The 25,172-nt window shown below is 39.0% G+C and overlaps 1 protein-coding gene across 22 annotated transcripts in view; it reads right to left on the reverse strand.

The window, feature by feature from the left end:
• Window positions 1–25,172, reverse strand: part of TENM1 (teneurin transmembrane protein 1) — an 873,984-nt gene that overhangs the window by 79,971 nt on the left and 768,841 nt on the right. For 21 of the 22 annotated variants that reach the window (XM_072929129.1, XM_072929141.1, XM_072929139.1 and 18 more), the window contains 4 exons: window positions 14,104–14,289; window positions 13,016–13,039; window positions 10,649–10,795; window positions 36–252 (listed from right to left, as the gene is read on the reverse strand). In XM_072929129.1, coding sequence (XP_072785230.1) covers window positions 36–252; window positions 10,649–10,795; window positions 13,016–13,039; window positions 14,104–14,289 — 574 coding nt within the window. The remainder of the gene's footprint in view (window positions 1–35; window positions 253–10,648; window positions 10,796–13,015; window positions 13,040–14,103; window positions 14,290–25,172) is intronic. The other variant, XM_072929140.1, reaches the window with a different exon arrangement.

A 25,172-nucleotide genomic window follows, 5' to 3' on the forward strand; every position in this document is an offset into this window, starting at 1 on the left:
ATTCAGAAAAGTCTTTCATTTAAAAGAAGACTCACCTGCTCTCAAAGGAGACATCTCCTGGGATTACATGAGTGCTTTCCTTCCCAATAAGGAATCTGATTCGATCATAGAAGAGCCTTGGAGGATGCTGAGAGAAGGGTGGTTGGCTGTGCTGAATAAGGTCAAGGGGATCAGGTGAACCCTGGCAGAGAGGACTTGAGTAACAATTGCTTTGCTGACAACAGTCAGGGTCTACACAGTCTGTCAAGCCATCTAAAATGGAAAGAATGGAAACTTCAGGAAATTGAGCAGTTCTAAGAATAAAACAGCACATTTATTATCAGAGGGCACAGGAGGGATGTAATCAATGTGAAGACATGCTGATCATGACAGAGTCACATTCAATAAAGCATTAATGTATATGCTTAGTCCAGGAGGGTTATCTGTCTCAGTCATTAACACTGTATCACCTCACCAAATCCTCACTCAGTGAGACCCTACAAACTAAGTGAAAAGGGAAGAGCAGGACAGTCTTTCCCTGCAGACTAGGCAGAAGAAAGTTACTACAATTCATTTATCAGTGCAATGCGACCCACACTGTGCAGCTGCTCCCTCTAACAGACCTTTATTGTCAGCACTGCCTGGTCACCCCAGGTGGGACATACACTCACTAACCAGTCTCCAACAACAAGGTCTGAAACTTACCCAATTCTCCTAACTGCAGTAGTGAAAAAATGTACTCGTTATAGCTGTCTAACTTCTGTTTTAAGCCCTACAGTGGTCTTCCAAGTGGTTTAGGATATTTACTTTTCATTTATTGGTTGCAATATCAGAATGATCCAGAAAGGGTAAAAATCCTAACTACACCTGCAGCACGAATACACACCTTGATTCAGCTTCTATCCCAGTGACCAGACAGTTACAGTCTTCTCTACAGATATTTGCACCATGAAAGCAAATTTGGAAAGTGAAAATAAAACTATTCCTCCTCTGTGCATTGTCAAGTATGAAAAATAGAAGAAATCATAGATTTTTTTCAGAAATCCACATTTCTTCATGGACAAACTTGCAGCAACATTTGTGGGTGAAATTAAGTTACTTAAATATCTAAAGTGTATGACGAAAACTGAAGCACTGAATTACATCTAAATTGAACACCTAAATAAAACTTAAAATTGGGCTATTGACATTTAATTGTTTTTATCAGTAGCTTAGATGTCCAAATTGGCTAAATTACATACTCAGTCAGTTTATTGACTTTGAGTGTAAAAGTCACTTTCTATTCATGAAAGCCTAAGAAGCAACTGAAATCTGCTAGGAAGTCAGTAAGCTAAAACAATAAAGGGGCCTCCAGTCTAAACAAAAGCACACAGGAAGGGATGGAGGAGTTCAGAACATAATCCAGAGTAATTTTCAGTGTGTTCTGATGGGAAAAAAAAAAAAATAGTGTTTTGGGTTGAAAGTTGAATAGCATGCTTGGAATTGCAAGGAAAAAAAATACTGTTTCATCTATATTTTTGTCCAAGGAATGAAGCTTTCTGTATTCTTTATAAGTGAACTGAAAAGCAAGAAGCTACAGATGCATTTCAGCACATCATCCAAGACCACAAACATTAAAGAATTCTACTAGACTTGAAAATGTCATAAAGACATTGAAATCTCTTGCTGTGGTTTGTACTGCTAGTGGCTCTGCCAGGGGAAAGATTATGGCAGTGACAAGTCTTGTTTGAGGAATCAACAGATTTTCTGGAAAATGCCAATTTCTACAAGCTCATCACTGTCCACCTGAGAAACTTGACAAACATTGGTCTAGCAGATTTTGTGCTAACCAGAAAAAAGGAGCACATATTTCAGAATAACAGTATCTATGGGGAAGCTATTTTGGAGTAATTTATTCCACACTAGCAATTCTGATTAATTTTTTCCTTGTCAACAAGCTATTAGATGTGGGAACTGAGCTGACCTGATTCTCTCATTTATATAAGAAATAAAAGTGGAAGGTCACAGAAATACTAGAATACTTTTCTAATAGAGTCCTCATTTTCCTCTGCTTTGGTCAAGAGCTTACATACCTGGTGACAACACAGTGCATTCAGGCTGTACACAAAAAGAAACCAAGGAAAGGGAAAGCAGCTCTCCATCTTCCAATCAGACTCAATTTTCCCCTTTTCTTTGCAGCTTACTTGTCAGCAACATAACTGCCTTATAACCTCTTCCAGGTTCTGCTAATGGAGTTGTTTTGGTTTGAATTACTTGCACCTGGTTTCATTTGCCTCTCCAGCCTCCCAGGTGTACAACAGGGAGGTTTCCCATGAGGAGGTGTGAAGTCCCAGAAGCACATCTGAACAAGCCACTTTGAGACTGGCGTGTGTCCTAACACCACTACAAAAGTACCAAGTGCTGCATTCAGCAGGAGCAGCTTACAGGCAACAAAGGCTACGAAGTCATCAGAGAAACTCCTACCCAAATTAGTATTATTAATGCAAAGGAGAAGTGTTCTAGGTCACAGACCATCATTAATGGGTTCTCTTTCTCTCTCATGGTACATTAACAAAAAAGTTATTTTGATTGATCAGATGGGAATTGATTTCAATCTCCTCCCACAACCATGCAGAATGAAAGAGAAGACACATGTTAGGCTCAGAGAAGATGCTTCATGGGCAGTAAGGCAGGAGGTGCAGAAGCAGCAGCTTCTCTGTGGACTCTTAAAACCATGTATTTGGCTCAGACTACCGTGTGTATTTTAGGATAATTAACTACAATTGTCTGAATAATGCAATTTCCAGCTTTTCTCCAATCAACCAAAATTTAGAAGAGAAACTGACTTACATAGAACTGAAAAATATTTTTATAATTTTGTAGAGAAGTAAAATAATAAAACACCTGTTTCCGGGCAAACAGGGAACTCTTAAGCCAAAACAAAATCTTTGTTCCACTTTAGGCTCATTCAAGACATTGGTTTTAAATGAAACAATTAAAAAGAAAAAAAATTAAGAAAATCCAAATCTAAGACCTTGAAAGAAAACTCCTATAATTTAGCACAATATCCATCAAAATGGACTAGGTACAAGCTGGTACAGAATCACAAGCTACATATGGAGGCAGGTTGTGATAATGCAAATTGTATTAGTAAGTGCAGGTGAGGATAAAATTTTCAACAAGCCAATCCTATTTGAAATGAGATTTTTAATTCAGGAGAATATCCCAGAAAAAAATATGCTAAATAAATCTTGTTTATAAACTATATTGTCAAATTCATTCACTTGAAACTGCTACAAATACATTAGTCAGTTCTCAACCAATGGTCACAATTTTAGTTAAATTTCCTTTTCAGGAACTAACTATTAAAAAGCTCACTGTGTTAGTAAATCAGCAGGGTTTCTTTTAAATCTCAGGAGACAACAGTCAGGAGTATGAACAAACAACTACAAACAGCAAACACTGTAATTCATACAGCAGGAGATCCCTGTACAATGAAATTTTTACTGTCAATTACCCCAAAGTGCATCACAGCGTAGGTGCAGACTAAAATGTATTACAGATGTGTAAATGGTTTTGGTTTGTTGTTAGCATTTTTAAAATTTATTTTATATGAAAGACAGGCACATTCACAGTACACTCCAGATTTATATAATAAAGTGATTTGCATTTTGATGAGTCTGAGATTATGGTTTCCCATCCTCCAGGTACCTTCTTTTGTATGCAAGGATAATGATGAACTGGGATTTTTGTTTTGAAAGTGAATTAGAAAATCAAAATATGTTTAATATTACTGCTAAAACAGAATTCACAAAGATCGACTTCAGGATAGAAAACACTTCATAGTACTCTTCAATAATTTAAACAACCTCAAAGAGAAGTCAGAGCATGCCAAAACAAGCTCCTCTGTTTTCAGTCACAGCACTCCTATCTGCATTGCAATAAATCACAAAACTAGGACAAGATTTTCCCATTCCTTTCCTGGGGAATAGATTTCTTCAGGAAGCCTTCTATATGGAATGATATTAATATTTATTGGGTCAGGAGTGTGTGTCAATGGAATCACACAAAGTTTTCCATCAAACAAAAGACATTTTCTTGCTTATACATTTATATATATATCTATTCCTTATTCAATATGATGGAAGGGATGTCACAAGTGGTGTGAAATTACTTCCTTACCTATGCTTCTGCTGCAGTCATAGAAGGCTCATGTTGTGCTTGGTACAGCACATTTTCTGATGTACACATTGGGCAGCAATCTCTCTACTACAGGCATGATCACCTTCAGCAGCCAAAAAAATTGGCAATGGACCTGTGGCTATGGACCTGCCTCTCCACTGGCTACTTTCCAGCAAGACAGATCTCTCTACTTTCTATATCTGGCAAAATGCTGCACAGTGAGTGCATTTCATATGTTTCGCATTTGAGCTTTCCATGTGCTGCAGAATACTTGTATCATCGTTAAAATAAAATAAAATAAAATAAAATAAAATAAAATAAAATAAAATAAAATAAAATAAAATAAAATAAAATAAAATAAAATAAAATAAAATACCAGTTGGAAATGAAAAAGGCATTTTTTCAGCTCTAAGTTAATTGCAAGAACATTAAACAAGTAATATATTCTGTGCCTGATACAAACACCTCTGTCACCTGCTTTTCAAATCCCAGCATCTCCATTCTTCTCATCCACCCTTGCAGTACTTGCAATTCATGAGCACAAATATGGCAATATCACAATAACTCATGTTCCTGAAAATGGATCTGTGTTCACAATTGGTACAAATTGTCTAGATACAATTTCAGGAGCACCCAAGGTCAATAAAGAGGCACTGCATGGCGACACTGGTAAGGGGACAAAGAACAAAGTGGTTCACACCAGCAGTGGTGGCTTCCCCACCTCACCAATGAAGAACACAACGACTTGCACAGCAGCTTATTTTCTATTAAACCACTGAGACACTTTATTAACTGGCTATGAAAATAAAAAATTCTATCAGATTCTACCTCCAATGTTGCTGATGTTAGTTATTTTAATAAACCATCCACTATCATTAAGTTCTGGTGAGGAAAACAACTAGCAATAAAACTTACAATTGATATTCTTCTGCTTAAAAGTTCATTAAATGAGCAGAGCTATAACACTTTAAATCTTTTTTCACACATGCAGATGATGTACTGAAATTAACTACCTGTTTAATGTAAACAAACAGATTTGAAATTTTATGCTAATGTCAAACCCAGAATATTACAAGAAGTGGTGTAGATGCTTATATGGTGCATGAACATGTATGCAGACATGCTCACAAACACATCCTAATGATGCACTTGCTCAGTGACATGAAAATGTAATCTCTAGATTAGACATGTTGTGCTTAGTTTTGGGCACCACAACATAAGAAAGATATAAAGCCATTAGAAAATGTCCAAAGCAGAGCTATGAAGATGGTGAAAGCCTTCTAGGGGAAGCCCTAAAAGGAACATCAGAGGTCACTTGGCTTGTTCAGCCTGGAGGAGACTGAGGAAGACCTCATTGTGGTCTTCAACACGTGCAGAGGGACAGGCACTGATCTCTCCTCTCTGGTGACCAGTGACAGGACTCGGGGGAACATCATGAAGCTGTGTCAGGGGAGGTTTAGACTGGATATTAGGAAAAGGTTCTTCACCCAGAAGGCGTAGGGTACTGGAAAAGGCTTTCCTGGAAAGTTGTCACAGCGCAAAACCTGGCAGAGTTCAAGAAGTGTTTGGATAACACTCTCAGATACATGGTGTAAGTTTTGGGGCTGTCCTGTGCAGGGTCAGGAGCCACAACTGGATAATTCTTGTGGGTCCTGTTCAACTCAGGTTATTCTATAATTCTGTAAGTACCAATAACTTTAATTTTCACTGCTGCAGAGCTACCCAGAGGGGTGTGTGTGTATCAGTGCACTCCTGCTCTGTCTATACTGATCCCAGTGAGTGCAAGCCAGAGATGGAGCTGTGAGATCTATGTTCAGAACATTTTCACAGAAAGTAAAAAATGCTATTTAAGTGTCTCCTTAAATATTGCCTGTGCTGACTTTATTCACCACAGGCTCAGTTCAGTCTAATTAGTGTTGCCAGGAATCCAAGCAAACGGAATCAAAGAGGAACTTCAGAAGAGACGAAGCAGCAGCAGCAGCAACTGTCAAGAGTCTCTAATGCTTATTCATATGCATTAATTCAAAGTGCCCAAATTTTATCCATAATACATAGCAGGCAGCAGACAGTGAGGCTGTTAACTGGGAACGCTGGTGTTTATATAAGGAAACCCATCAGTGTACCTATGGAAAGGCTGTGAGTGCTTTTACCCACTGAGTACCAGTAGTGTTTGGCCTTCCACACTCAGGACAATACGAATATATCAGGGTTTTCAGAAACTCTAAGTATCCCTAGAGAGTCCTTGCTGCTCAGCAACAATGAAAACCATTCCCATCAGTATTATTTATATTGGGTAATAATAGCATATTACTTATATATGGACTCAATATCTCTGTGATGGATAGGTTATTAAAACGCCAGTGGACGGGTCAGAAATACATCAATATTTTAGCAGCACTGGTTATCAACCCAAGGCTATGCTGAGTCATATATTTCTTTGTGCTTGGAAAAGCTTGGAGAATGCTACAATAACTGTCTGAAGTGACTGAAGGCATATTTGGAAAAGAATTCAAAGCTTGTAGTAAACAGCATTTTCCTTAAAAACAAACAGCAAGATTGATTCATGAAAGACAAATGATAAAAGGAGATGCAGGCAAATTTAAAAGAGAGATCTTATCAAAGAAACTAATGGGATTCACAGGCTGCAACTTTCAGCTTGAGACAAAGACCTGTTTGTGCAGCAGCTGTGTAAGTGTATGTCCAAAAACCAGGCGAATTGTAGCTTGGCTACCACTGAGTGTGGTGTGACCCCTGAGTGCCCTGTGTGTCCCCACACCTCAACAGTGTGTTCTGCCTCCTGCCCCAAGACACAGGCACCTTGCCTGCAAAGAGCTCAGCAGAGCCTTCCAGAGATCTTCTGGAGCTACTGGAGCTTCCAATGAATCTAAATTAGTGGCAGGACATGAGGAAATTACCTGTTCAATAAGCTGAATGGCCATCTTAATAAACTGAAATCATGTCAGCTGACACAGTGAAAGAAGAAGGATAAGGAATGGAGAATTATGCTGAGGGAAGCCACAGTGAGGGAACGGCCCCAGTGCAAAGGACACCTGCTTGACTCCTTGGCATTTTTTAATGGACATCACACTGCTAACAGACTGCAGAAGCACTCCATGAGAGCAAGTGCAAACCATGCCATCGTGCATCTGTTATAATGCTAAGACCTTTCCACTGATATTTGTAGTGATATTTGAACAGGTAAACATGCCCTTAAGTCTGCGAGCAGGAGAAAGCTAACAGAGAGTTATGAGCTGGAATGGGAAAGGCAGTTCTGGTACAGCCAGGGAACAAGTGCAGCGAATCCTAACGGGGCTCTAAAAGAAATTGTACTTTCCCTGCCCCCAAGAATAGCTCCACACATGGTTTATCTTACTCCAGCAGTAACTGCACTGAAGGGATCTTGGTGCTTCAGTGGCTGCAGGACCAGGAAGCCTGTGAATTTGCTTGTGGCTTTTCTTTATACAATTATATCAGTCCTTAAAAAATGAATTCAAGACTTTCCCCCTCCCAAAGCTTTTGTGCTCTTAATACAGGGTAAACAACAACACTAACTCTTCCTCATGCCAATTAAATGACATTATTGAACCCTTATAGTTGGGACTCACCTGTATTTTCTTTGCCATGTCTCTGATTGTAGTTTTAAATGATAAAATTTTCAGTTTTTCCATCCCAAAAAGTACTATGTGACACATTAACTGAAAAAATAACTTAAAACTGCACAAAAATATCCTTTTATCTATGTCCTAAAATTAGAGTTTGTTTGAAACTATAACTGCTGAACTTTACTACAGCTTTGTTCTTTGGTGGTGACCTCTCATGAACTTGAAGCACAATAGGACTGAAATATAAATTTTTGATTTAAACACAACTGGAATGATTAAGACCTTTGCTAGGTCTTGAATTCCATGATTCGGCCTGTACAAGTGCACTTTAAATTATCTCTTGGGCTACATGTCACTGACTATGATCACATCCTAAGGCCTTAGGAAGCTTCCATCTGTCAGCTGCGTTTAACTCACTTGAGTGCAAGCTCTTAACCCACCTCAGCTGCAGGTGAAAATACTAATAACTTCCATCCTGATGAACCTACTCCAGGTGTGTAGCTTGATGGATGGAAACATGCTATGTCGCCATAATATTCTCACAGTCTAATGCTCAACCTCACAGCAAACAGGACTTAAGAGGTAATGTCACACCTCTTTCCCAATTTCTGATTTTCCTGTTGTGTTGGTATACAAACCCTGAAACACACAGCTTCTGATTTCATCTAACACTGGTATAACTCCAATGACTTTCTAATTTATACTTATGCCAAATCAGGTCCTATAAACTTCATATATATATATATAAAGACAAGTGGCTATAATATGTAGATACAATTTTCTTTTCTTATAGGAAATTGTGAAGAAAACTTAATTACATTTAGCCCATCTGTAGTAGTCAGATTAATTAAATATTTCTCTCTGCACTTATCTCTAATTTTAATGTCAACAGAGCTGTCCTAGTCCATGTTATGTTCCCATTAAAAAGGGAAAAGAAAATTGCTTTTAAAACCTGCAGTGAAATGATGTGAAGTGTCTGCCTTAAACTGACAAATTCAAGGAGATTTAGAGTTAAAAGTGCCAACTCTTCCAATAACTCACTGTTATTGCAGAATATAAAGCACCCAAAATCACACTACAGGGCAGTTTATACAGAGCCAGTTCACAGAGTGTATCAGAAAATGCTTTCCATACATTACAGGCTAAGCAGGGTTTAGTGGGCAGATTTAAGAGTGCAGCGGGTGAGTCAGTGGCTCGGGCAGCGGGGGAGAGCAGCGACAGATGGGAGAGCACAGGGGGCAGGGACGCCAGCTGTGGCACCTTGTGTGACAGGGACACACACTGGTGCAGCAGAGCACAGTGGGCAGAGACAGGGTTCTTGGACCTCTTGGAAATCAAGTGGAAAAGGAAGGATATGAGAGGAATAAGGCGATTTTGAATAGGGTTCAGAAATGAGGAAGCCTTTGCCAAAGGACAGCAGGGTCTTAGAGCCCACAGGATACAAAATCGGAAGGTCTCAAAATATATCTGTAAATGAGGAATCATCACTGAGTCAGAACGTTTCTATTGAGGTCCCACGGTGACCTCAGTTCTTGGACCTACATCAAGCTTAATTTATCAATGATCTAGAATAAAACAGACAATCATCATAGCAAGGTTTGCCTCTATGGTCAAGTATAAGCTCTCATCCAGGACACTGATATGGTCTTTAGGTGTGACACAATAAGATAATATGTATTTTAATACATCTCCATGTGCAATCTAAGGAAAAAAAAATTACCATGTTTGGGGCTGATCATAAAATCACAGAACTGTATGGGTTGGAAGGGACCTTAAAGATCACCTTGTTCCAACCGCCTGCCATGGGGAGGGATATCTTGCACTGTTGCAGGTTTCCCAAAGCCTCATCCAACCTTGAATCCACTCTCTGCATGAGAAAGCTGCACAGCTCTGAGGATGGGACAAGCACATGGTAAAGGGTGGTAGCAGGTGAAGGAGAAAAAAGCAATAGTCTTTGACTGTTCAGTAAATGAGTATTCCTAAAACAGATAGGAAAAATAATTAACTCCGAGAGAAACCATTCAGGAATATTGTGGCTTCTCTTCCTCTGGCAAGTTTGAAATAAAGCTGGATGTTTTTTCTTAAAAAAAAAAAAAAAAAAAAAAAAAAAGCTCCAACTCTTGTATTAGAACAAACTAATATTGGAAAGGAAGCAGAGACCAATGTATGAAAGAACTACGTTTTCCCCAGCAAACCTAAAACTTGTGCAACCTTAGAATGAAATCAAGATCACAGAGAACTGAGGGGAGCACCTAGTGTCAAATGCCCTTGGTCCAACTGATAAAAAGGAGCAAATGATTATTTCAGTACAGGGCTCTTTTTACAGTACTTTCCAAAATCTCTTCTGCACACTTTCTACACTAGCTTCCTCAACAATCCTTCAAAAGTAGGTCCAGATAACTGCAAGAACTGTGCTGTTTCTCAATAGAAATATTAAGAGAGACTAATGTTAAAAGCAACTGCAAATGTGCACTTTATGCTGCAAATAAATAAATAATAATAGAAGACTAAGTGGATGCATTTTGACAGGCACGGAGGTTTTTTTCATTTGGGTATCTCTTGGCTGATTTTTCTAAAAGACTGACAGAATTATGAGGAAGAGTAGAAAGGAGATACAGGAAATTACCTATTATGCTTTTGTTTTGTTTTGCTTTTTATGAGAAAAAAAGCAAGTACTGGGATGGTAAATATGGCCACAGATACTTTCTGCCTTCAGTAGCAGCCAGCAGAAGGGTCTGGCCCCTCACTGTGCTACTTCAGATGAAGTCAGTGGAACAACTGTCTTGAGCAAACAGACAAACATTGACATTTTGTGATAAAAAGGAAAGTATACACCAAAACTATGGATTTAAATGGCAGTCAAGGATGTGACAGATAAACAGAGACACATGAATTATGTATCATACCTCCATCATTGTCCAGGTTATCTGCACACACCATTTCCATGACAACGTTACATCCTGAGCCACTCCAGCCCACTTGACAAACACAGTGCCACCCATTCTGATCAAGGGTGCACCTCCCATTTCCATAACAGAGACCTGGGCAACCATCTAAAATAGAAAGTGTGAAAAAAAAGCCTTAATGAAGGGATATTTTATCTTTTTTTGTAGTTGAAATTATTCATTAACATTCCCACTTCTAGCACTGCCTTCAAACGATCACAGCTTGGGAACCACTTACATTTCTGGTCAAATATGGGAAAATTCCCAGCTCTCTCCTTCCCTCTGCTTGCCTAAAAGTAGTTTCTCAGTGAGGAATGAGGATTTTTTTAGTGTTTAATATTTTGTGCACAGGAAAAAAAGTGAGTAAAGTCATGTTATAAAGTTCTGAAGTCACATCCATCTTTTTCTCTATTGAAAAATTAACTGTTGTTCACTAACAATATCACATACACACATCAAGATTTATATCAGAGATACACATGGAAAATATTGTCTAAATGACAAACTGGCATCTGTGGACATAATCCTACACATTGCAGGGAGTGGAAGTGACCTTTTTATTCTGTTCATAAATACTCATCTGACTGAGAAAAAAGCCAATTTGATTTATGCTATAACACACTCTTTCCACAGAAGGCAATTGAGTGAGCACTGCCTTTCTGTTCCACTTTCTTCCTTTATAGCTGATTCCAACAGGACCAACACATGCCCTTTGGTGGTGCTGATTCTAGATCAAAACTGGACCAAGGACTGTAGCATCCTCTTGATCATAGACTTGCAAGCTCTGAATCAATAGTAATTTGGACATTCACATCTAGATTTCCTGCCTGTAAGATGAGAGAAGAATGGTCTCTTGGATGTGTACACTCATGTCCATCTGCTTGCATAGTGCAGTGCCAGCTCAGACATTTGTCAGATCCTCACCATGCCACACATGGAGCCAGAGGACAATGGATAAAGCTCGGCAGTAAGTTTGACAGAGTGAGTGGCATCCCTTCTAAGCTGGCTCCTTTCTTTTTGCCAGCATGGACATGCAGGATCTCAAAGCCCCTGTGCACCTGATACTGATCATCAACACACAGGTGTTATCAGAGAGAGGGTTTTTTTGAGGAGGAAGGAGTCAGTGCCTGACAGCCCCAAGATGCTCCAAATTGAGTTTGGAGGAGCCAGTCAGAGAGTCTGGTCTGTCAGGTTGTGATTCACAGCCCCACATGTAGCACATTTCCTGGTAACTTTATATGAGACACATGTAAAGTCCTTCTCAACCTTGGCACAGTTTATAAATCACATCTGCAAACAGAGGGATCAGAGAGTCTGACTCCTCAGAAAAACTGGAGATGGGTGGCACCATTTTCTCACACTGAGCTATGGAAGATGCTACTCCAAAACAACATGAATTTGGCAACCACCAGATATACAACAAAAGCCTCTTCCAGGGAGCTGGGGGAAAGGGCAGGATGTGAGAGCTCTTTTGGGTAATGTGGATGTTTTTCCACTTTCAATCACTGTCCTGCTGAGTTAATTAATTTCTTGTACATGGTTATATTTTCCTACTGTGTATGGTTACCCTCTAAGTCTAAAAACTCAATAAAATGAATGCTTATGTGCTTTTATTATTATCTAATTCAAAAGAAATAAAATAAGAATCAGAAAATAAGCACTGAGATGTTCTGAACTAATGGTTAGTTTGGTTGTTTCAGTGAGCAGAGATTTGGAAGGGGCTGTGCACCACTGCTCTCCCTGTCACCCTGGGGAAGGCTCTGGCACAGACCTGCGCTGGGGCACAGGAGTCAAACAAACAGCACCAGACAAAAAGCAACATCACTGTAACTCTTGTATCAAATGATTTGAAGAGAACTAGATCACATCTGGCACAGACAGCTTTAGAAAACAAGACTAGTGCTCTACCAAAAGAAACTTACTTCAAGCATAAGTGACAAAAGAATACTTTTTTTTACTTCTCATGGGAGACAGTATCAACACAAGCTTTTTAGCAAGTTCGCAGATCTGGCATTACTTTGGATGGTAAACAAGAGCAAAAAATGGATTTGCCTAATGCAGCACATCAGATGGCCCTGTAAAACATGCTTACATTGGTAGAACTTTGCAAATGAGTTGAGCACATTACTTATTAAAAACTGCAAATTCTGCTGTAAATCTCTGTGTGTGTATATATATCCATATATATCTCCATAACCAAATGTGTCATCTATTCTGGGAACCTAGCAGTACAGAAGCTCAAACAAAATAAGTAACAGAAAACACTCAATTCCCAATACTTTTGTATATTGTCATTATTTTTTTTGAATGCTGGTATGAAAAACTTACCTTGAACAGCATCTAAGTAGTGAGCTTAAAAAAGAAAAGAACAAAACTGAGATGGATCAAACTTCTGTTCCAAATGAAAATACATTTGCTTATGGCTTGACACCTGGGGGTTAGATATAAAATGTCTCCCTCTCCTGCAGGCAGATCTATTCCTGCTGCTGTGACCAGAGCACTGTTCGTGATCGTTCTCCATTTGATGACAAGCGTGCAGGGACCACACCTGGCACTGCCTACAATGTGAACAGCAGGTCTTTTTATCTTTTTAAATATTTTGGTCCTTCTCTGGATTTGCCCTAAACAATCTTTAGAAAATTAGGCTGCTCCTCCATCACAAACCTAATTCTTGATTTAACAAATCTGATTTAGTGAATTCTAGAGACAGGGAATGAATTATCTTAAAATGCTCCAGATAAAGATAACACATTCTAGATTTTTTTTTCAATAAATAAATGTGAGACTTTACACTGCTTCTCTCTGAATATTAGATAATAATCTCACTTTGGGGTGTTTTAGGGAGAAACACTCTTAGGCTTTGCAAAAACCTGTTGAATTTCATTAAAAATATAACTATTACATTTTTATAGTAGACTAATGACTTCTAAAAAGATCTGAAAGCTTTACCTTATTAGGAATATTGTTAGCAGTCAGCTCTAGGAAAAACACCATTAGCAGTAAGTAAAATATGTAAATCCTCAGACAGAATGGCAAGAGATTTAATGCAAGAATTACATAAGACAAATAATAGCTTAGTTTCACACCTTCTACTTTTTAAACATTTTTTTCTTTCCTGACTACAAAATTCACATATGAACACATCCCAAAAATATGTTAGGACTGAGCTATCTTTCCTTTCTGTGGTTTTCTTTTTTTTTTTTTTTTTTTTTTTAATTAATGTGTTACTTCCTCTATAGAGAAAGCTGTGCCACGTTGCTATTCTGTGGGACAGAGTGCAAAGGAACCTTTTTTACACCTGCCTGGATTCTGAGTTCTGTTTTTCCAAATAGATTTCAATCAGAATGATGCCAATCTGTGCAGGACTGTATTAAGATTTGATGTATTTCATTTCTTGAGGTACAAAAGCCCCTTACCAATGGTGCAGTGGTCCCCTTCCCATCCTGGGCTGCACTCACACTTCCCATCCTTGCACTGCCCGTGCTCGGCACAGTGGGAGTGGCAGGTCCGTTCTTCACAGGTGGGTCCCACCCAGCCCTCCTCGCACTGGCATATCCCTCTGGAGCAGACGCCGTGGCTGCCACAGTCCAGGGTACACAGCTCTGCACAGAAAAAACAAAAGTACATCACATGGAACAGCACTTTCATACTGCAAATAGACTTTGCATCAAGACTAATTCACTTCTGTACGAATATCACTCATCAGCTGGATCAAACATGGGATTTTAGCACTCATTACAGACCTTACACAATCTGGTTGCCTCCCTCTTTAGCAGTTGTCAGATAATTTATTTTTTTGGGGTGGGGACTGTAAATGATGGCTTTGCAGAGGGTAGAGTAATAGGTCTGAAGTAGACAAACAATGGCATGAAGAAGTCTGTATCTTTTGACTAATTCTTCTGAGACTCAATTCTAAAATCTCTTACAAACTCAAATATTGTGAACTGAACTAAAGGATAAAGTAGCACAAAAAATACGTATAAGCAAACCAATCTTTCAGATATTAAAATGTTTTTAGTGATGACAAAAAGGCCTTCACTTGCAGTACAGAGAGCGACCAGAAAGGGAGATGAGGCAAGCACCTCACTCTGACAGCAGCATGCAACATTACATGACCTATAGGTCATGCAGATCCCCCTAGTTCTAAAATGACTTTCAAGAATTCAGACTTCTTTTTCCTCCCTGACCTTCATGAGTCAACTGCTAAGAAACCAGGAAAGCTGTTTCAAATAATATCTCCTTCATTGCCCTCACAAGAATTTCTCTACCTGGGCAGCCCTGATTATGAAGTGGTATGAAAGTCCTGAATTGTTTCAATACATCACCATATGCTAATTGCAATTCTACTTTTATGTATACTAAAGCTGTTCTGTGAAAATAATGGGTTCCTTATAGAAAGGTTCCATGTAGTTTGAATTTATTTAGAATACTTATTGTAAAGACATAGATTTTGCTTGTTATCTTGCAATTAACCTGCTACAGAAATGTCTCCTCCTTCTTCCTCTCGGAAAGCAGCTGATAGCACGTAAAGTATAAGCCAAACACTCATGTCTGCTCTGATTTCAAATGTCAGAGCTACATATTTAGTTGTGGCAGGATTTTTCTCTTGACAGATTTTAAACAATGATCATTTAGATCTTGGAACTATTGTATATAAACATCCTTAAAAGCATTTGTAGTGACAAATGCTGTCACTTATATACCAAGAAGAGTTTTTAAAGTTTAAATTGAAATCTTATCTTCCAATCATTTAACACAAAGGAAAAAGCAGCACAGAACTGGAACAGCACAGTGACATCAAAGACATGCTGGGCTCTGTCTTGAGTGAGAGCTCAGTCATTATTTTTGTTAATAGCCAGGGTGACAGTACAGTGCACAATCAAAGGATGGGTGAGTGACAAACTGTAAGAGCATTGTCCAACTCAAATTCAGAAGCAGGAGGCATTGTAAAGAACATCACACAAAATTCAGGAAAAGCAACTGCAAAGTACTGTCCTTAGGAAGTCAAAATCAACTATATAAAACATAATGATATTTAATATTCGGGCAGGGAGATGTGTTATACTGTAGAACAAGATAAAAATAATTATCTGATGATATAATTCTATGATATTCCTGAAAAACAATATGTAAGAAGAAAAGAGGCTGCTCTGTAATATCAAATGAAAAACTGCTGAGTCTGGGCATTATACCTTAGAAAGTCTTGTTTGCTGCCTGCTGATCATATATTCAACTACTGCTTCATGCCTTGGACTGCCTGCCTGCAGGTACTGGAAAGGTTTTCTTCCCCCTTGCTGCATAATTTTTCTTGTACTCTTTTGTTTTGTTACTTGTTTGCTCCTTGGAAACCTGAGAGATCACTTGAAGGACTATGGGAAGACTTGCTTTCTTATTCCATTGGTACTGAAGATGTCCAAATACTTGCTCCTATGTTTAGGAAGTAAATCGATCCCACCAGATCACTCCCAAGCAGACTGGCAGAGGATCACTGGTTTTATTTGAACCTACTGTTCCAGCTTGAGCATCGGCCTACTCCTAAAATTAAATCTAGCAAATAGTTTAAGAATTTAGGCTGATAGAGGGATGTGTTTGATCTCCCTTGATCTCCCTCTAGTTCATTATAATTATTGCTTTTGATATTTTACTTCAAGTGGCAAAGATTAGTAAGAGGATATTAAGAAATATTGTGTAGTTTACAATATACTGAGGTAAGTGGAACTGATGGTCTTTTTGACCTTCTGGATTGACATTCTACTACACAGATTTTTGCAGCTTTGGGACAGAAATACAGAAATGGCAATGGCTGAAGTGGGGAAACAAAGCAATACATAGAACTTCTGACCCTGTCAGCAGTGCTAGCAGCTCCTGCCACTTCTCTGCCTGTAAACAGATCCATGAACCAGCTGTGGAAAGCCTTGAACACGTTCCCACACATGGCATGCATGGCTGCACCCCATGGCTGTCTACCCTGCACAATCTAATCACGACAAACTCATCTTCCAAACAAACAAAAGAAATAACAGCACGGACCTGAAGGCAATGTAGGCACATTCCTAACACAGGAACAGATCTTGCACACATTTCCCTTTTAAAACAAAAAAATTAAAAAGACCTTAAAGTGTTAGAAAGTTTACTACTGTTTCCCCTACACATTGAATAAAATGTTTAAACACAACTTAAGGTCCTAATCTTTAATGAAGTGGGAGATACTACATTACCTATCTTATTAAAAAATATCCTAGGTCAGTAGATACAGTCTTCACTCATAAGGCTTCTTTTTTTTTTGTTCTATTTTCCAAGATCATACTTGAAATTAACTTACCTAGTTCTTGCATTTCCTTGCATTTAGAAATGCATGTCTAAAAATGAATTTTCCCCAAAAATATTAAGTCTAAATATTCTTTAATGAAAACCAAACCAAATTTTGTAAGCATCAGCTGTAACAAAATGAGGTTTCTTAGTTTGGACCAGACACTTTCCTCAGCTACCCTAGCTGACCTGCAGTTCAAACAATTCACACTTTGTCATCACTGAGGCAACCTAGAGATTTACATTCTTTTTGGTGATTTCATAAGCCTTCAGAAGTGCTGTTTACCATGATAATATATTCTTCTGCCAAGCAAATCCAAGATTCTCCACAGACTTCTCATGCAAAGCAAGGGAAATCAAGCCTAATGTCATCCTATTAATGCTGTGGTAAAACATGCAGCTTTAATCCACAGCTAATTCAAACAACTAAGATCAAAAAAAGGATTATCAGTTCAGGTTGTCCTGCTTTTAAATGCAAAACTATTTCTTAACTCCTCCTGCAGATAAACAAGCCTAGAAACCTTCGTGTAGCAATGAGACACATTATAATTTGTGTTTGCCATTGAGGGTTTCTGCCAGAGTGGACAAAATGAGATACTCCAGTGAGTGCTCAGGGACTGACTGCAATGGGAAATTATACAGTAACTTTAACCAGGTAAATAGCTTCAAATAAAGCTGATGTGGCAAAAATTCACACAGAAGTGAAGTTGGACAGCAAGCCAGACATGATGCAACTGTCCAGTTCACTGGAGCATCTTCCTCCTTCCAAAGCAGTTGGTCCTACAGGACATAGAAGCACCACAAAATGCAGCAGAGACAGCACAGTGGGGAAGGGCTTTGAGCTGTGGGTCATTGCAAGCAGCTGAGACAGCCAAAAATGTCTTCTCTGATTGAAACAGCTATTCCACTCCTCCTCCTCTCCATCCATCTTGTGGCTCTGTGATCCCTGCCTAGCACTTAGCATGGGAAACTGGTGAGATGATGCAGATCATGGAAGTGTCAGATAATTATTCAGTTTGTTTCCCTGGGTTAATACCTGACAGCTAGCTGAGCTAAATCAGCCCAAGGAGAGATCAAAGCAGCAATACAGGCAGGACAAGCGAAGAGATGCAAATCCCAGCCTGGACAGAGACTGTCCTGCTGAGGAGCCACAAGCTGTGCCATCATCTGACTGCAAAGGACAAGAGCAAAGAGATGACTCCTGTAAGGTAACAAGGGAGGCAGGTGACAAGAGGTACAGTTTGGTTTAGTTGACTCAGGGATATTACATCACAAGCCTTTACTTGTGCTGTTCCATTAATTGCCATTCGTTCTTACCATGTACAGTGCCACGCTCACAATACCTTAGCTCCTTGACCACACTGGTTTTTAGGCTTACATAAACCCATCTCTTTCCTGCCCCTCCTCTGTGTCATGCTTTAGTGGGACACAGACTGCCTGCCTGAGCTCTGGGCAGACCTTGTGCAGCAAGCTGGGCTGCAGGCTGGTCTGTGGCTGAGACCCACTCCTCAGCACATGGGAATTTTCAGGGCTCCCAGGACACCGAGTCACCCAAATTCACAGTAATTCATGGCCCCGTGTCAGTTTTTGTGCCTGTACACTTTGAAATCCAAACAAGGTTCTCTAAATGTAGACCTGGAAAGTTAATTTTGTTTCTGAAAAAAGCCCAGCCATGCAGAGTCACTGTGAGCATTGTGCTGGCAGAGTGCCGGGGGCTGGCCTCAGCTGACCCCAGCAGCTTCCCTCAGACTTTCATCAAATACAGTTTGCATCAAATCTAAAATTCTGAGTCCTTAGACTCACACCAATTAATGAAGAAGAGACTTAAAAATGTTCAATTCAGTCTAGAATTTTTATGGACACATCCTTAATTCTGAATGCTCATTAATTTCTTGGAAAAAGGCAAATGTAAGCTGTGAACCATTATTTGTACATATTCTTGAGAAGGAGACAAATAGTTGATCATTCCCGAGCTAATCTAAAAAGCATTAAAAATTCACTCCACACTCTTAATTTTAATTACCTAAGTCAACAATGAGTTCTTTCAAATGTGTTTTATAATAAGTTCCTACTTATGTATTATGAAAAGGGAAATTAAAGCTAAATATTTTATAATTTGTAATGATAGGGAAGATTTTAATGTTAATTCAACATGTGTCAGAAATAACTCCTAGAAAATCAAGTTAAGAATACAAAACTATATGTAAACAAAAGTGGCCAAATACTACGAAACACTCATTATACTTTTGTTTGTGGTGAGTCTTGTTCTACATATAGTCAAAACTTTCAATATTATATTAATAATTTTGCTATCCATTTTTTAATAAGTAGTTTTCCATAAAGATTAGAAATTAATCTACCCTGACTTTCACCCAATAAGCTTAACTGCTAGAGGCAGCAAAAAAATCACCTATCTAGACCTAATAAAGAAGTTTTTTCAATTTAAATATACATTGCATTTAATAAGTTTGCATGATAATTTCAACATGTTCCTGAGCTTTTTAAATTACCTTCCTGCTGTGTCCTGGAGACAACGCTGTTCTGGCTTTTATTTTCAGCAACTGACTTTATTAATATAATTTTTTACACTACAAGGAAGTTCAAAAATGTAGTTTTAGGAGTTTCAAAAGCATTTGAGCTTTTTTTTTTTTCTTTAAAACCTTTTGGGAATTTGTTCCTCTTAAAGAAGGTTATCTAGGAGTGCACAGTAGAGCTTTTATGCAGACATCAAGTTGTACATATCTGTACTAGAAGAGATGTTATTTTCACGGTACAGCTTATCCTATTTTCCCAATTTACACAAATTTCTTTGGCAATCTGGATGTTAATTGCATCTGCTCTTAGCTTTGCCATCAGTGTCACAGAACATTAGTTAGGTGTGTAATTTTTTACATTCTTAGTCAGCCACAGCTATGCCAATAAACCATCCCTGGAAGTGTTCAAGGCCAGGCTGGATGGGGCTTGGAGCATCCTGGTCTTGCAGATGATGCCCTTGCCCAAGGCAGGGGAGCTGGAATTGGATCATCTTTAGGATCCTTTCTAACCCAAACCATTCTGTGGCCTATGATGAAGCAAGGGACAGCTTTTTTAGGGGCAACACAGCAGTACTAAATGGGTTATACCAATGTCCAGTGGAACTGGCTCTTCAAGCTTGAGATGAAAATCAAAGGGATTTGCAAATGTCTTCAAAACATTGATGCTAAAGTCCTGCTCTGTCAGTTGCCAGGTTTTCTGAACATGTTCCCTTTGGAAAACTGAAATCAAGTTCCTGTGTGGAGTGGCAGCAATGGTGCAATGCCCATCTCTTCCCTATCCTCCACACCAGTGAGCAACACGTGATGGGAACTTGCAACAGAACTTAGTGTGAAATTTAGTACCATCAGAAATAAATCAATATGATAGATTATTCCCAAATGAACGATCTATTTTAACATATATTTATAAAGAATAGGGCTGCAAAAGACTTCACAGGATCATCTATTATTGTTTCAAATGAAATCATACCTGGCATGCCTGAAAAGCTCCCAGCAACAGAGAACACGACTATACTATGACAGGCAATTCATACCACTATCAGACCATCTTCACAAACAAATATTCTCTCAATTTGAGTTTCTCTTGCTGCAACATTCCTTATTCTTCTCTTCATGCACTGCATGCTAATATCTGACACTGAAATACATTAAAGGTCACCTCACATTACCACAACAATGTGCTGCAGTAGTGTGAATAAATTCAAAGCAACTCTTCCTGCAAAACTATTGCATTGAATTTATTATCATATATCTCTCCAAAATAATTTTCACAGTCATTTCCAAAGATTCTGTCCTTGCCCAAAGTGGGACATGGTGGCCCATCCCAACAAAAGACTCAGAGTGAGAATTATCTCACCTGACCTGAACCATTTGTCTGAAATACTTTTCTATTACAGTCTGTTATCTAGTTACAGTCTAGAATGCTCAAATTTATTACGCTATTGATATTTATCCTTTCTGACACTGTCACGAAGCAAGACTATAACATGCATATAAAACTATGTTAAGCCAAAGAAGAATTTTTTGGAAAAAAATCTTAAGGAGAAAAGAAGTCCAACTCTAAATTGCATCTGCCCTCATTTCTGGCTCTGAATGTTAGGGAGGTTCAAAACATATTCCAACTATTTACAGTTTTCCATGAATTACACAAACATGGACGTGCCTTAGCCCCCTCAAATACCATTTTTTTCTTGCATCTTCTTGATGTCTTCCAGTACTTAAGTTCATATTAAGTATCCCCTTTCCTGCATGATTTCATGAGTGATAACCCGTTTCTATTTTCTCTTCAGTACATCACTGGGTTTTGTTATGAAATGAATTAGTGATTCCAGAAAATAAGCTTTTATGTGGTCTCACTAGCATTAAAAAAAACCAAAAAAACCAAAACAGCACAGCAGAAACCTGAGTAAAGGACTGGCCCAGGCACTCTTTATGTTTTGCTCAGTATTATCTCAGGAGCTGTTCTACCAGGAGGCAAAGAAGCATTTCAGGAGGTTGGGTCTTCCTCAGAGAGACAAGAGTTGCAGAAAAGAACTACTGAATAGTCAGTAATTCATAAAATAAATGGGAAGGATCTAAACTTCACACAGCTCTGACTATTAATTGGGGTAAGTCAGACACAATAATTGCACAACTATCAACAATATCTACCAAAGGCAAAACTTCCCCAAAACTTCTTCATTCCCCAAACATGACTTCATTTTAAACCTTCCTACTGTAAATTCTATGTAGAAAATCGTTCTGGTGTCTTGCCTTGCAGTTACCTAACTACCTTTCTTATCTTCTTACCACAGGCCACAGCATATAAAATAAACCCACTGGAGCTAAAATGCCGTATCCTCATTGTTACTCACAATGTTTCACTATCCATAAAGTGGTGGTTTTAATTGCTTTCTGGAAATAATCCTACCATCATCTCATTGAACTTATTCTTGATGCATTAGGTACTCTATAAATAACTCTTCTGGCCTCCAGTAGGAAGGCTGCCATTAGCACTACCGTGTACCACAAAATATATGAATGCAATTGCATTTAAAAAGCCCTGTAAGGTAGTTTCTGATAATGCTACATCTATTTACAATATCTTTTCGAAACTGGAAGCCTCAATTTGCTTGAAAATTTATTTGTGTAGAAAAGTAATCAGGGGACAGACAGAAAGGTCTAGAGGGCAAATACAACAGAGGCTGGGGAAATGACAGAGCAACTTTTTCCCCTTCTGAGATCTTTTATCACACTTTTTTTCACCCAGCTTTATTTTTCATCTGATGAAGATTTTCTTCCTGATCCAAATCCAATTTTTATATATATAAAACCTCACTCTATATCGATTTCACTAGGGTTCAAAATGGTATTTTTACAGTACAAAAATTTAATCAATACAGCCTGAAGAAGCTGGACTGGTAATGGTAAACATACTAACAGATATTTCATTTCAGGCAGCGAGAGCACTGAAAATTGATACCACTCAGGATTCCTCATTTGGCACTGGGAACATCTCTGTTTACCCAGCCACAGCACTGGTGTAAAGGAGAATACAGCTATGCTGGGCTTGCCACACAAGAGACTTCAGCTGCAGAACTTGTCTCTTTTTTTGAGATGATACAGGTTGGCAGGTTGGATGAGGCCAGTGTGGGCAACGTTTAAAATAAATGAGCAGAAGTGTAACAGTAGCAAGGAAGATTAGACTGACACAAGGGCAAGGAGAAGCACAAAGAAATATGACCAGGAAATTTTTAAAATATTGTTGCCCAAGTAAATGTGGAGTTTCCTCGTCAAATTTGGTTCTGTTTTATAATTTGTCTTCACTGTTTCATTTCAAGTTGTACTTGTAGCAAAGCATTGAGATGTCAGTCATCACTGGAGAGTTATACCATGACTAATGAGGACCAAAATCCTCTGCAACACCACAAGAACCACAAGTGGAAGTGCTGTGCAATGTCTACCTTGTTGGATATTTTGTTTGATCAGGAGACAGCTATAAAAGCAGTCCAGAACAATCTGTCATGAGCTGTAATGAATGAGATGAAAGCAATGCCTTTGTGCTCACTCACAGAGGGGAAATGCAATTCACAGTTCCTTGGACTGAAAAGCCAGTTGTGCAGGAAAAATGGGAAACCTGTTGAGCAAGTGACAGACCACAAGAATCTGGGAAGGCATGAGGCCTGTGCTAACGATGAGGAACATGGAGAACAACCATGGCTTTGTGGGGACAAGGGAAATAGGTAAAGAGATGGCTCAGGAGGTTCATACAATATAGCTGTCTCATAGCTACAGCCTGAACTAATACTGCATCAAAAGAAAACAAAGATTTTGAGACACCTATTTTCAGCAAAAGTTCACCAGATTGTCTGAGGTGATCAGGATATGTCTATATATGCACTAAACCTTCTGTGGTACACAGAACAGCTATGGTTAACAGCCCACAAGTGAAAGAGATGCCCATTTGTTGCCCAAATTAGACACAGAGCTGGCACTCAGAAGGAATAATGATTTGCAGAATGTACATCTATGCACTGGGATGGAATGCTTTTAAAAGAATGTGATTTTTATCTTATTTTTTTAAATGAAGATCCAGTCTACATGGACAGATGGAAATCTGTTAAGCCTGGAGAAGAGAAGCTTCAGGGTGACCAAAGGTGACCTGAAGGGAGCAAGGAGGAGGGAGAAGAACAGTGGGCTAGGGCATGTAGTGGTAAGACACACAGAAATGGCTTTAAACTGAAAGAGGGTAGGTTTAGATTAGGTATTAGAAAGAAATTCTTAACTCTGAGGGTGGTGAGTTGCAGACACACATTGTCCAGAGAAGCGTGGGTGCCTCATCCCTGGAAGTGTTCAGTGCCAGGCTGGACGAGGCTCTGAGCAACCTGAGCTAGTGGAAGATGTCCCTGGTTCACAGCAGGGAAATTGGAAGGTGCCTTTAAACCCAAGTCATTCTATGATTCAATGAAACAGTGAATCAACTAAAATAAGGCTTTGTTCTGTGTGTTCCCAACAATCAATCTGTACTACAGGAAAAACTATTGTGAGAAATTAAAAATAATTACCAGCTTGTAAATAACATCTCAGGTTCACGAGCAAAAGTAAAGGCAGATGAAGAAGCTGGCCTTGCTTCCTCCTGTTTTAGCACAAATAAACAACTCCTTGGACAAACTCAGTAGTGAGGCACAAGTTCTTGCACAAAACCAAGGAGTGTGGCCTCAATTAGCACAAGTCTCACAGTGCCCAGCATCTGCCTATGAACAGTGCGTCCATCCACACAGGGAGCAAACGTCCCTGTGCTCACAGCTGAGCCTGGGCAGGTGAGGGCAGACACAAAGCAGCTCCCAGTAAATAAACCATAACTTCCTGTGTCAGCAGCACAAACAGAAATAGCAGCACGCATCTGGCAGCTGCTCTCTGCCCGACTGCTGCCAAACTAAAGGTGCAGATCATGACTTGCATTTTTTCTGTGGAACCTGGTACCAGCTCCTCTGAGCTGGCAGAGGCACCACCAGGCTGGCCACCCTTCTTCAGGGTGTTTTTGACTTCAGCATATGGGGGACCAGAGCAGGAGTTGAACAATCATTTATCATGTGAACAACCAGCTCTCTGCCCTCCGTCAGAAAACGATTTTGGACCCCAAGGTGATAGACACTATTTTAACAATCTGTTTATAAAATAGCCAAGGCTGCCTGGACTGAAGAATGACATACCTGAATGTACACTGTTGTGTATACACAAAAGGAGTTTTTGCCTCATTGGCATTAAAATATTCTTGGATACTTACTACAAATTCTATTTTATTTAAAATATATTACTTGAGCCAAAACATTTAAGCAAATGTCCTTAAGGAGGGCAGTGACTGGGAAATCCTTACATGTCTACAGAAATTACCCTTGCCACAATATACACAACCAAAACCCTTAGAAATGCATTATATAGGGAAGTTCTCATGGGTTTGACTTCTACCAATAGCAATTGCCTATTTTCAGAGGAGGTTAAAATTCACAGATTCTGCTGCATAAATATGTTGAAAAGATAGCTATTTTTGTGCAACACTTACCATGACAATAAAAATATTATAAATATCTGCTTTTTAGGGACTGATGCAGCACATTTTGCACAATAGTTGCTCCAAAATTCACTGAAGGACAAAACCTCTA

Source organism: Taeniopygia guttata, chromosome 4A, assembly GCF_048771995.1.
Source record: "Taeniopygia guttata chromosome 4A, bTaeGut7.mat, whole genome shotgun sequence".
Lineage (NCBI taxonomy): Eukaryota > Metazoa > Chordata > Aves > Passeriformes > Estrildidae > Taeniopygia > Taeniopygia guttata.